The sequence below is a fragment of the Pteropus alecto genome, unplaced genomic scaffold, assembly GCF_000325575.1.
Source record: "Pteropus alecto unplaced genomic scaffold, ASM32557v1 scaffold5, whole genome shotgun sequence".
Classification (NCBI taxonomy): Eukaryota; Metazoa; Chordata; class Mammalia; order Chiroptera; family Pteropodidae; genus Pteropus; species Pteropus alecto.
This window is the reverse complement of record NW_006441953.1, coordinates 18,431,380-18,443,756: the sequence shown is the minus strand read 5'-3', so window position 1 is coordinate 18,443,756 and position 12,377 is coordinate 18,431,380. Positions and strand designations below refer to the sequence as shown.

At 36.3% G+C, this 12,377-nt stretch overlaps 1 protein-coding gene and 1 pseudogene across 2 annotated transcripts in view; both read left to right on the top strand.

Annotated features, from left to right (window-relative positions):
• The first annotated feature begins 15 nt into the window (after window positions 1–15).
• Window positions 16–12,377, top strand: part of ANAPC4 (anaphase promoting complex subunit 4) — a 32,855-nt gene continuing 20,493 nt past the window's right edge. Inside the window, exons 1-11 of one of the 2 annotated variants that reach the window (XM_006919070.2) lie at window positions 16–170; window positions 2,949–3,054; window positions 4,756–4,888; window positions 6,572–6,646; window positions 6,774–6,800; window positions 6,894–6,938; window positions 7,591–7,675; window positions 8,335–8,439; window positions 10,132–10,215; window positions 11,337–11,423; window positions 11,836–11,900. In XM_006919070.2, the coding sequence (XP_006919132.2) occupies window positions 42–170; window positions 2,949–3,054; window positions 4,756–4,888; window positions 6,572–6,646; window positions 6,774–6,800; window positions 6,894–6,938; window positions 7,591–7,675; window positions 8,335–8,439; window positions 10,132–10,215; window positions 11,337–11,423; window positions 11,836–11,900 (941 nt within the window). In that variant the 5' untranslated portion in view covers window positions 16–41. Of the gene's footprint in view, window positions 226–2,948; window positions 3,055–4,755; window positions 4,889–6,571; window positions 6,647–6,773; window positions 6,801–6,893; window positions 6,939–7,590; window positions 7,676–8,334; window positions 8,440–10,131; window positions 10,216–11,336; window positions 11,424–11,835; window positions 11,901–12,377 lie in introns of both variants that reach the window. The other variant, XM_025051749.1, reaches the window with a different exon arrangement.
• Window positions 5,662–5,779, top strand: LOC112485669 (annotated as a pseudogene).

Genomic DNA, 12,377 nt, shown 5'->3' with positions numbered 1-12,377 from the left:
CTGCCGGCCTCTGACGAGGGTGTCGTTGCAGGGTCGCCCCCATGTTGCGTTTTCCGACCTGTTTCCCGTCCTTCCGGGTGGTGGGAGAGAAGCAGCTGCCGCAGGAGATCATTTTTCTGGTCTGGTCACCCAAGCGGGATCTCATTGCTTTGGCCAACACCGCGGGCGAGGTGAGTGAGCCGGCGTTGAACCCCGAGAACTCCGAGCCCCACCGACAGCGAGCAGGTACAGCTTGCCCCAGCCTCGGTTTATCGTTCTGTGAACTTGACGAGCCATCTGTGTATCCTGCCCCTCCATTCCAGGCCGGCTGTAAACTTCAAATGAAAGTATAAGGGACCATATACGGGAAAGATCATTTATATGTCCATTCTCCGTATTTTATGGCGAAAATAAGTTTTCACACAGTTTAACACAACCACACAGTCTGGCATCGCCAGGTCTCCTTTAATCATTTATTTGCTAAATGGCCTTTTTAAAAGCCCATGATGTGTCACTCATGAACTAGACATAGTAGTAGATCCACAGACTCTGACCGAAGTTCAGTTGAAGTTTAGTAGCAGAAGAAAAATGAGTTATTGTCAGACTAGCTGCGAACGTACGTGCGTGTAGCTGCCACAAAGGATAGGTTTAAGAATCTGTATTATGTTGTCCACGTTTCATACTATGGATTGAATAGCTACTGCCCATTAAAAATACCCTTAAGTTAAACAAGGGAGTGATTGTTTCCCTGGATTCCTGACAGCATGTGCATGAATTTTGTCCGTTAGCATTTCTTGTTCACACGTTATAGTTCATCAAGCTCAACCAGTTGGCCAAACTTTGGGCTGAGAATTATTATTAGCTGGCAGCCATTTTATAAGGAAACCTTCACCTATGTGTATTTCCTCCTTTGGCAGGTTTCCTGATAGTTAGTTACCCCGCCAGGTTAAGAGTTGAATTGTGTGCAGCCAAACTTGGAAACCAGATGGTAAGGAAAACTTAGCCAGGAAAACTTAGCAGCCTGCAGGGCTGTGTCGCTGTGTTGACTGCTGTGACCTCCTGTCTTGAGTACTGAAGCCTATTTCTCAAGGCCCTCAATGAAGTCTCGTCTCTCTCCTCTGCCATGGTGCATTGGAACTCTGTAAGGGCATTAGAGAGGAGTGCAGATAGTACAGCCACAGCAGTAGGAGGGGAGGGAGAGAATAGAGGCATCAGTGTCACCAGATGGGTAGATGTAATACTGAGCACTTGGAGGAGAAGGGAGAGCTGTGAGAAAGCTGACAAGGCAAGTGGACTAGAGAAACGCAATAGGATTGCTGGTCATTATTAAGAGTCACATGAAGCAAGTTCGAGGGAAACCAGTGAGCATGGCTGTATGTCTCTTCTGTTCTTTTTGGCTGTGTGGGTGCAGGAATGGTTAAGTTTAACCAGGGTGGTCGTTTTGCAGGTATGACAGAGCAAGAGATATGCAAGGAAGTTGAAGTATATGCAAGAGGAGTGATTATAATGATGAACCTTGCATTCTAACGTGATTAGTAGGGAAGTGAGGGCACGTGTGGGGTGAGGAATAATGAATAGGAGGAAGAATCAGCGGGTTGTCTGTCTCGAGGTTGAAGAGTTGAAGTTGGGTATTAGTAGGAATGAGCTGGAAAGAGAGGTGGTGAATGGAAAGTGGGATGTTTGAAACTGAACTTATGGCAGCATTTGTAGTTGTCGGTAATGATACAAGGGCAAGGGCGTGACCCTGGGATCGACTGAGATGAGGCAGAAGATGTGATCATTGGAGGGGAGGTAGTTGAGAACTTAAAAGCTCTTGAAATCACTAAGAATGATGATGACTAGTGTTGGAAAGCATGAGTGAGCCAGACTGGAGTCCACATCTTTCAGGAATGAGGAGCGTGACCTAGGGGCCTAGGGGGATAGCAGGAGGTATGGTCTGATTGCATAAGATTCAGAGTTATTTTAGAGAAAAGGAAAATCATGTAGAAATGGCATCGAGCATCAGTGAGGAAACCTACTTCATCTCCTAGCCCAGTAGTAGCACAGGGGACATGGGCTGCAAAACAGCCATCACCTGAGAATCCTGCAGGGAAGCAGTGTCCTCAGGCGAGAAACACATTTCAGAGAAGAGAATGAACATATAGGGGATCTCTGTGATACCTGACCGTGGATCCCGGAGGGTACAGAGGAAGGGTTTCAGAAGTAAGGAATGGCAGAGATGGGCTCAGAAAAGAGCACCGAGTCGAGGGGATGAATGATTCTTTGGGAGTCCTGGCTTCCCAGTGGGGACGCATGTGACCAGGAGTGAAGCTCTCTGAGATAAGGCAGGGAGTGGTAATGCTGTGAATGTGTGGTACTGAGAAGGTGTGGCGGGGTCTTCAGGAGCACATGCAGTTCTGCCTTTTCTTAGAAAGTTTTAGTGGTTGTATAGAGGATGGAGTAGGTACAGTCATGTTTTTGAAGCACAAGGAACCTTGACCCTTCAAGATGGGAATTTACTCATGTGGAAATGGAAGTTGGGAATGGCTAATTGACTTGTCCAGGATCCTTGGCCATTAAGTAACAGGGCTGAAATAAGATCCTGAGTCATCTGACTCCAAATTTACTGTTATTTGACTATATATCACAGCTATCTTTCTGCTGCTATTCATGTTCTTCCCTTTTTGTCATCATCTTCTTGGACAGCCTTTATTCCTTTCCAAAGACAAGTTTCCTGTTGACATAAAAGATAGGAAAATGTAGAGGGTAGAGGGTTAAATTAGACCTGTTTTACCCATTTTGAAAATACCTCAAGTTCACCCTTTGAAAATACCTGAAATTGATTCAGAGAGCATTGTTTTCTAATCTTTTCTGATAGCTAAATAGTATATTTGAGATGATTTTTAATCTTTTTTATAGTGGGGATCTAGGTTTATTTTATTTTTGGAAATGGAGTTTTATTTTCTACCATTATATCTGTTTTGTCTTAGGTTTTACTTCATCGACTTGCAAGTTTTCATCGAGTTTGGAGTTTTCCACCAAATGAAAATACAGGAAAAGAAGTGACCTGTCTGGCTTGGAGACCAGATGGCAAACGTAATGATAGTATTATAAAAAATACATTTTTATTCTTTACAAACAATATTCCACAAAGAAAGCTTATTTCCAGAAAGAATTCATTGTCCTTATTATATACTAGATTTCTAAATGCCAATTTGGGAACTTCGGTTTTTAGAAAGCTTTAAAGTATTTTCGTAGAACTCAATTCTACTGTTTAGTTTCTGGGCAAAGATATCTCTAAAATAAAATCTGACTTCTTGGCAAAGATAATTCTAAAATGAAATCTGGTGGAGTATACAGAATACTTTGGTTTTGCTCTTTTCTCTGTCTTGCCCTGCACTGGCCAGAGCTTCATCTACCACTCACTAGTCAGTTCATGGCCCTTTTCTCTCTAAAATGTATCTTAGCATTAAATGTGCCTCATAAAAATTCTCTCTGCTTATATGCTTGCCTCACCTGAAGGACTGTCAGCTCTGACCCCATTTCTTCCATTTCTGTATTATCTTTTGCCTCTTGATGTCCTTTATTTCGTGGCTTGTTAATGTTGTAGCTCGCTATGACTATGACTCTAACAACTAAATTCTCTTCTCCCATGTGTTGTTTTTGCAGCGACAGTTATATGAACTGTCATATGCATATAGTCAGTACAGTAAAATGTTTTAAATCATAGCTTAGAGTTCATCTGTATCATTGGTGCTTTATGAAAAAAAGCTGAATTGTTTTTTGTAAAATATGTATTCTCCATTGTATAACTTTTTTTCTATATAAATAAGTCTGTAAAAATGCCCTGAAAGCCTGTCACTTACAGATAACTATTTCTACCTGTACTCATTTTGCTCTGCTCTTGTTTTATCTTATTTTTAAAAAGTATGTGTAAAATTAGAGGACTTTTGTAAGTAACATCTTGAGATCTTACAGTATTCATCTAAAAACACCAGGGTCTCAAAAATAAATCATGAAAGTCAGTGTGTGAAAATGTATTTAAGTAGATGATATTTTTACCACTAAAAAATATGTCTTGTATTTTTGGACAGTAAAAAAGGTTTTATTAGGTATTGGTTATTTCAGGATTGCTTTAAATTGTTTGGAAGAGGAGGAAACCTGGATTGCCGTACATCTAGCCAAGTTGCATGTATTGGTACATAGTGAAACTCAGCCCTCTATTTAGAAATTCTTAAATTTGATTGTCAGGAAGATGGTAATGACTTACATAGAGAAACTGTACTTGATAATTGGGTCACAGTGAAAGGAAAAGGACTCATCAGTATCTGATGGCTTTGTTGTCTATGAAGAGTTAGAAACAAAAAAAAGGGTGGGGGGGACTTTCCAAGAACCAAGCAGATGGAATGCTGCTTATCTTTTGCGCATGTTTACGGGACCAATGCGTCTTGGTGATATGCTGTTGTTTATCAGTTGGGACCTGTTTTGTATTTTCTGCTTGGCTGCTGGGTTCCAGTCTAGAGGCTTTGATGTGTAAGATGTTAAGTGCAGTACACAGAAAGTAGTAGAGCGTTCATGAAAGTTTGAGCATTTGGATGTAAGCTTAGATAATGGCGTAACTACCTGCAATGGTATCTTTTAGGTTTTAAAATATTATTTACAGGAAGAATTTTTAGGTTAAATGAGTTCTGTGATCTCAGTGTATTTAAAATAGTAAAACTGAGCAAGAAGTAAAATACCCATTTATTTTTCTCAAACATTTCACGAATTTATTCTGATTATTTCTTCTTGTTTTAGTTTTGGCCTTTGCTCTTGCTGACACCAAGAAAATTGTTTTGTGTGATGTAGAAAAACCTGAAAGCTTGCACTCCTTTTCTGTGGAGGCTCCAGTTTCTTGTATGCATTGGATGGAAGTCACTGTAGAAAGCAGGTAAAGTAATTGAAAGAGAAAAACTTCAGTTTTCACGATAGGATGTTTTCACGATAGGATGGCGTTCATGAAATATTCATTTTCTAAAATGGATACTTAGTATCTTTATATTGAGTATGTGTATGTTGCATTTAACTTTTAGTTTCAAGATAAAAATTTTTAATACTTTGTTAGTTTTTTTTCAGTAATGCCTAAATGGCCAAGTTGTTTCTTTTTAGTTATTTTTATAGTTTATATCAATAATTTTTACTATCACGTAATAATTAAAATTACTAATTAGCAAATCGAGGTTCTGGTCGCCATGTGTTTTGTCTAAAGCTTTGTGGTTTGTGTGTGTGCGCGTGTGTGCCTTAGTAAATATTTTTAGAGTACAAAAAGTGCTAATTTGACTATTCTGTATTGATGCTGCACAGGTTCTTTCTGTGTCCATGGTCCCAATAGTTTCCTTGTTTTTCGAAAATAATTTTGCCTTTTATCTGTGTAGTAATATACTAGGTTTGCAGTAAAGGTGACCTAAAAGATCAGTGGGTTTAGGTAATAATAAAAATATACATTTTTTTTTTGAGGAAATGTGATAATTTTCTTTCCATTACCTTTTCCCTTCTAATTGAATTTTAGGTTAATATCAAATGAATTTATAAATTCTGAATATTAATTGACAAATTCCCTAAGAAGGGGCCTGTAAAGAATTGGATCATAAGAATCTAGCCTGGGTTTTGAAATTCATTGTAGATAAAACAAAGCAGTTAATCAATATCAAATAATCAAGGATTGTCTACGGCCATGCCCCTTGAACACACCCAATCTCATCTGATCTTGGAAGCTAAGCAGGTTCGGGCATGCTTAGTGCTTGGATGGGAGACCATCTAGGAATACCGGGTGCTGTAGGTGTAAAATAAATAAATAAAAATAATCAAGGGTTGCAAATGGTCATGTGAACTTAAGGGAAGTTAGAGGAGCAGTGTTCACTATGTAATTTCCATCCCAGACAAGTTACCTAAGTGTATTTTTAACACTTTCTACGAATAATTTAGTAGTTTAGAAATGTTATGTGGTGATTTCAGGGTCTCTTGAGACATGTAGTTTGTGGTAAAGTGGGAAAAAATGCTTGCCATGTCATCCCTTTTTCACCTTCTCACTCATTTATTTCCAACCTTAGTTGGAGGTAGGATTGAGAAAAAATAGGAGATGAGTAAGTCTGTTTCAAAATGCATGGTGTCATCTTATATACCTGCTGGGCTGTCATATCCACAAATGTATGTAAGCCATAGAACCCATATTAAATGATAAGTGTTCTTTAAAATTACTCTCGGTACGCATATGTTTAGTGATGATTCTTAGAGTTAAGAAATCAAATTCTCAGTATCTCATGCTCAATACAAATGAATATATTTCATATGCTGAGATAATTGTTTATTAATACTTGTTCCTCTAAATGTAAAGTGAGTAGGCTGGGTTTTTTTTTTTTCCAGAAATAAAGCCCATTGTATGTAAATAAAGAATTTCCTGCTTTTCTATTTTTTGTTTGTGACTGTTATGACTATTTTACAATGGTAACATATATGTGGCATCTCCTGACTTGCTAAGGTATAGTATGTAAAATTGGGCATTTAAAAAAATTAGTATTTTTTACTAGAGAAGTAAAATCTTTGGGGTTTTTATACTTTTTTTTTTCCTTTTTAGTGTTCTAACATCCTTTTATAATGCTGAAGATGAATCAAATCTTCTCTTACCTAAGCTACCTACATTGCCCAAAAAGTAAGTATCAGAATTAATTTTATTGGTGTTAATCTTGCAGATTTCTCTTATACGGTGACAGTTCTTTTCTGGTTTAAAAAATATATTTTTATTAACACTTTTTATCCCAATCTCTGTTTTTCTCTAGTTATAGCAACACCTCAAAAATATTTAGGTAAGGCGTGCCTTTTTTGTTTTCAAGTAAGATAATCTTATATTATTTGAAAGATATAGTTTAAAAATAACCTAATTTATTTTTATATTTTAGTGAAGAAAATTCTGACGAAATTATTAAGCTTTTGGGAGATGTCAGGTAAATTTTGCAGATCTCTTAAATAATAGGTCTCATTCATTAAAGTTGATACTTGATATTTGAGGCAGTTTTCAGTTTCAAGGGCAGTTAGTTCCTTTATTTGTCATGTTGTTTTATTGCTGACGACCCCTGAACAAAATACAGACAATAATATCTATTTGTTTTTATTATATGGTCTTTGATTGTGTTAAGTTTAATAATATTATAGTGTACCTTCGTTTATTTCAAGAAGTAAAGGAAGATTGAAGTACTAGAGTTTATAAAATTTAAATTTAAATATTCAATTCCTTAAGCCCTTTTAATATATTTAGCATCAGAGCCGTGATAAAATTAATAGTACTTTGTATAAGCTGGAAAAAGGATTGTTTTGTTAGTAACAGTATATAAATGCAATCCTTGTTAAAACAATGTATTTTTATTTTGCTGTAAACAGATGTTTTTAGGCTAGAGAAAATTTCATGTTGTTCCTTTGGAAAAATGGAATAAGCCTGATGTGATTGCATATTGGGTGTTAGTGAATTTGTTCGATGTTTCATTTCCCCATGGGGGTACTTTAGCATTCAGATTGTCTGAGAGCAGAAACCATTTACATCTTGGTTTAAGAACTCCATCTTCACTGTTGTCCTCAGCTTCTTGCATTATTTTTAATTAGGCTTAATATTCTTGTCCTTGGAGGAAGCTCTGGTTTTATTGAACTTTATGCTTATGGAATGTTCAAAATTGCTCGAGTCACAGGGGTAAGTTTTTCTTTAATATTTTCCATATCGTTTCTGTTAGAATATAGCAGCTAAAAGATCTGTGGGAAAGGAATAAACACTTTATTTTTCTCAGTTTCAGTTGTTAGAGTTATTTGTTCTTAAATATTAAAAGGATAATTTTCTTACTAAGATAAAATAGTAGTGTTCTGTCTATGAAGATCTATGGCTATTAGTGGAATTAGTCAAGTTTTTTATCTTAACAAAAAGGTTGATAGGATACACTTGATTATGATTTAATGCTGTTCTAGTGTTATGGTAAGTAAGATCTACACTTCATGATTAGAATGTGATGGAAGTCATCAGAAACAATCTTCTGCTAGTGCTGAGTCTCCCATGGTTGCTAATAAGTGTTGATCTTCTCTATAGCTTTTTGTTGTTGTTTTCGCCATAGCTTTTTCATCGTCTTCTTCTAGAGAGGTAGAAAATATTGTAGGCTCTGTGGAATTTGTCGGTTCCCCAACACTTGATTTTGGACCCTTGATATGGGGATGGGGAGGTGTGACCTTGCAGCTAGGTGGATGCATACCTTCATTGGCTATAAACTGCTTTTTAGAGCTCTGGAGTTTGTGTCCTGTATTGTAAGCAGATGCATTATAGCAATAGTACTAAATATACTGGGGAATTTGACTGTCTTACAGATTGTTGGTACTTGTCTTGCATTGTGTTTATCAAGTGATTTGAAATCATTATCAGTGGTCACAGAGGTTTCTGCCAGTGGTGCTTCAGAAGTTTCATACTTTCAGGTGAGTATCGAAACCTGATAGCAGAGAATATATATATATATTTTAAAGATTTTATAGGTTTTTATTATCCATATTGGTCTAATAATGGTCATTAAATCTAAAAGCAAAAAAATTGCCTTTCAGCTTCTAAATCTTATATACAGAATTTTATTATAACGAGTACCCGAATTATTATTTCCATGGCTCGGTATAGTTTTTCATAAAAAGTGTTTTGATGGTCTATTAATGACCATATTTATATGGTTGCTATACCAGTTATCTATGTACCAAGTGTTTTCTTAAGGCTCTGACCCTAATTGTAATAAAAGCTAATATTTATTTTTCATTATGTGCCAAGAACTGAGTGATTCAGTACAATTCGTTTAAATCCTCACAGCAACCTCATAGGTAGGCACTGTTGTTATCCCTATTTTACATAGACATAAATGGGCACATGGGAGACTGGGCCTTTTTACAGAATTAGAAAGGGATGCTGAGAGTCTTGCTCCAGAGTTGGTGCTCTTAACCAGCATGTTGCCTCTGGTGTCAGATGATCAGTTAATGTGGGAAAAACCTTTTTCAAGTGTCGTTTTTATGTAGATTGTGGAAACCGGGCTCCACTAGAGTATTTAGATCGTAGCCTTGCCTTCAGGAAAATCTTCTCCAAATTTTCATCGCAAATAACCCAGCCACTTAGTCTGGTATACATGAACTCTCAAGCAAAGGTAGAACAAAAAGGATACAAGATGCAATGTGCCTGTGATGCCTTCCAACGTTCATTGTATTCAGAGCATCATAGAACTCTTGACTTCCTGATTGACTGGAAAAGTTGTTCATATTTGCTCTTCATCTTAAAGTTCTGTAAAACTGTGATTTCCAGGATTGCATTTGGTGCTATAACAAAGTGATTCACTATTTCTTTGAAGCTAATAATGAGTATTTTTTAATAACAGCTTTATTGAGATATGTCATATACCATCGTACTGGATATTCAATTTGTATTTATTAATAGCCTATAATTCCTTTAAAAATTTTACATGTATTTGTGATCATTTTTTGAATTTCTCATAATAGTGTTGCAAAGTAGATTATTACATTTATTTTAGCTATATAGAGGGGATTGCTAATCTAGGGAGGGTGATTTGTGTACAGTTAAACATGGCAGGTTAGAAAATTCTAAGGTTATGTTCAGTTAGTCTCAAAACTTATGCACAAAGGGAGCAGAATTCTGACAGTCTTTCCAATATGTAGTTAGACCTTGACTTTTCTAAATTATAGGTCTTTTTTTTTTTTGAGCTGGAAGGAACTGCTTTGCTATTTTTAAGTTTTTAAAATTTCTTTTTCTAATTGAGGTATAATTGACATGTAACATTAATTTCAAGTATATAATGTAATTTGATATTTGTAGACACTATGAAATGATCACAATAACTAGTTATCATCCGTCACCATACGAGTTACACGAATATATATAAATATGTATGTGTGTTTGCGTATACACATAATTTTGTGATGAGAACTTCTAAGATTTACTCTTGATAACTTTAAAACATGATTTAAAATATTATTGACTAGAGTCACTATGCTGTACATTAAGTCCCTGTGACTTATTTATTTTGTAACTGGAAGTTTGTACCAGAGAGGAACTGATTTATCTTTAAAAGATGTATGTGCATTTGTATGTGACTCACTTTTATTATTTTGATTTTACAGCTCGAAACCAATCTATTGTACTCTTTTTTACCTGAAGTAACTCGGATGGCCAGAAAGTTTACTCACATTTCAGCTCTTTTACAGGTATTTATTTATAGCTTGTTTTATGTGAACATTTACTATTAGTTTCTAATGTTCTGTAATTGGAAACTTGAAAACTTTATTTTGTAAAGCTAACTATCTATGGTAGAGGTGTCTAGTCTGATAGGTAATTTTATAATGTCCATTAAAGTAAGAAAAAGAAATTTAATTGACAGTCTACTCCCACCAATTTCTGTTTCTCCAAAAGAAAAGAAAAAGTAGTTTAAAACTTGTCAAATATTTTTATAAATAAAATAACATTTGGAATTTTTAAAGTTTTATTGCAAAGAAAGTATTAAGGAAAATAGTCATATCAGTTAGTTTTTGTGCATAATAAACCCAACCTAAATTAGCTCATGATTCTTTAGGTTGGTGTCTTAGTCTGCAGTTTGGGTGGGTTCAGCTGGAAGGTTCTATTGATCTGGGCCAGGTTCAGCTAATCTCGGCTGGGCTCGGTCTTGCATCAGTAGTCAGCTGACTTAAGTGTCCCTTAGCTGTGATGGCTTTGTCTAGGCTCCACATCCCTCATTTCCCAGCAGGCTGGCCCAGGCTCGTTCATGAAGTGGTGGCAGCAGCAGAGGTGTCAAGAGTGTAGGTGGAAATGTCCAAAGCCTTTTGAGGCCTTGGACTCACAGTATTGCTTCTGCTTTGTGTTGGTCACAGCTAGAACTAGGCCAGCCCAGATTCAAGGACTGGAGAAATTATCTCCGAGTCTGGATAGAGGAGCTACAAAGAATTGTGGCCCTTTTTTTTTTAAAGTCTACCACAGTCACTAATTTACTTGATGTCATAGATTTCTGGAGATCAGTATCTTTTCGAAGGGCCTGTTTGAAAATTGAATAGCTGACCAAACCAGCATTTTGACAGTTTACGTAAAATATATCTTATGTATAAAAAGCTGAAGATATCTATTTTACCAAATAAAAACTTAAGCATGTTTGATAGTTAAGTGATTATCATATGTTAGCTATGGTCTTCTCTTTCTGGGGCTTAACTGAGTTAAAGTGATTGAAAATAATTTCTGGGTTTCTCTGAGAAAATTGACAGTAAGAAGCACATATTATTTAGTTAGCATAATGATTTAAATATTTTTTACTATATTAATATTTTCTTCTTGTTAATAGTATATAAACCTATCACTGACATGTATGTGTGAAGCATGGGAAGAAATACTAATGCAGATGGATTCTCGTCTCACCAAGTTTGTGCAGGTAATGTAACAGGTTTCCCATGGAAGGGCTAAAAGGCTGCATGATCTCCTTATATACTGCATGAGCTACGTGAGAGAAATCGGTCTGATTTGTAAAAGGTTAAGATCATGATTTCTTTCAGCGACCTTGGTCTAACTTTAAGCTATTTTCTCAAAAGATAAAGTACTCTCTTGCCCCTGGTACAAACTCAGGTGGGGACAGGACTGTGAAGTGGAGCAGTGGGGCTTGGGGAGTAAGGGTGGGTGTTGAGAGAGCTGACTGGCTGTTTTCTCGTAACCGATTCTCAGATCATCAATTGAAATACGGATTTGAGGGATGGTTGAGGAAAAGGAAGGGAGTCGTGCTCTTGTAATTTTGAATAAATATGATTTTCATTTAAGAAATTCATATCATGATTATCTATTTTGTCTAGGAAAAGAACACTACTACATCAGTGCAAGATGAATTCATGCACTTGCTGTTGTGGGGGAAAGCTAGGTAATGAATTCATGATACGTGCTTTTACTTTTCCCTTTTCTAACATTTCAAAAGTTACTCATATTTATCATAAACAAAATAGAAAATTCAGGTGCACAAGAACAAAAATAATATGTATTTTTCTAGGATTTTCTATGTACTTTTTTAAGTAAATGCGATCATTTTGTGTGTGTATAATATACATGTATTTTTTATATAGCCAAACCAGTCTTTTTCTTTGTAGTATCTTCCCTAGCATTCTTGAAAAGACATTTCCCATCTTAAGAGTGTTTATAGATTGATCTGTATTTTCATCTAGAGTTTTTTAGTGGTTTATGTTTTATTCCATGTACATGTTCCAGATGCGATATATTTGGTTCTGTGCTGTGGAAGGCTGCTTTTTGTGTAGATGTTTAGGTACTTGCCCAGTGGGGAGTGTCACACCTCCTCCCTTCTTTGACGTGCCCTTGGGCACACAGGACACTCTCTACGCTTTGG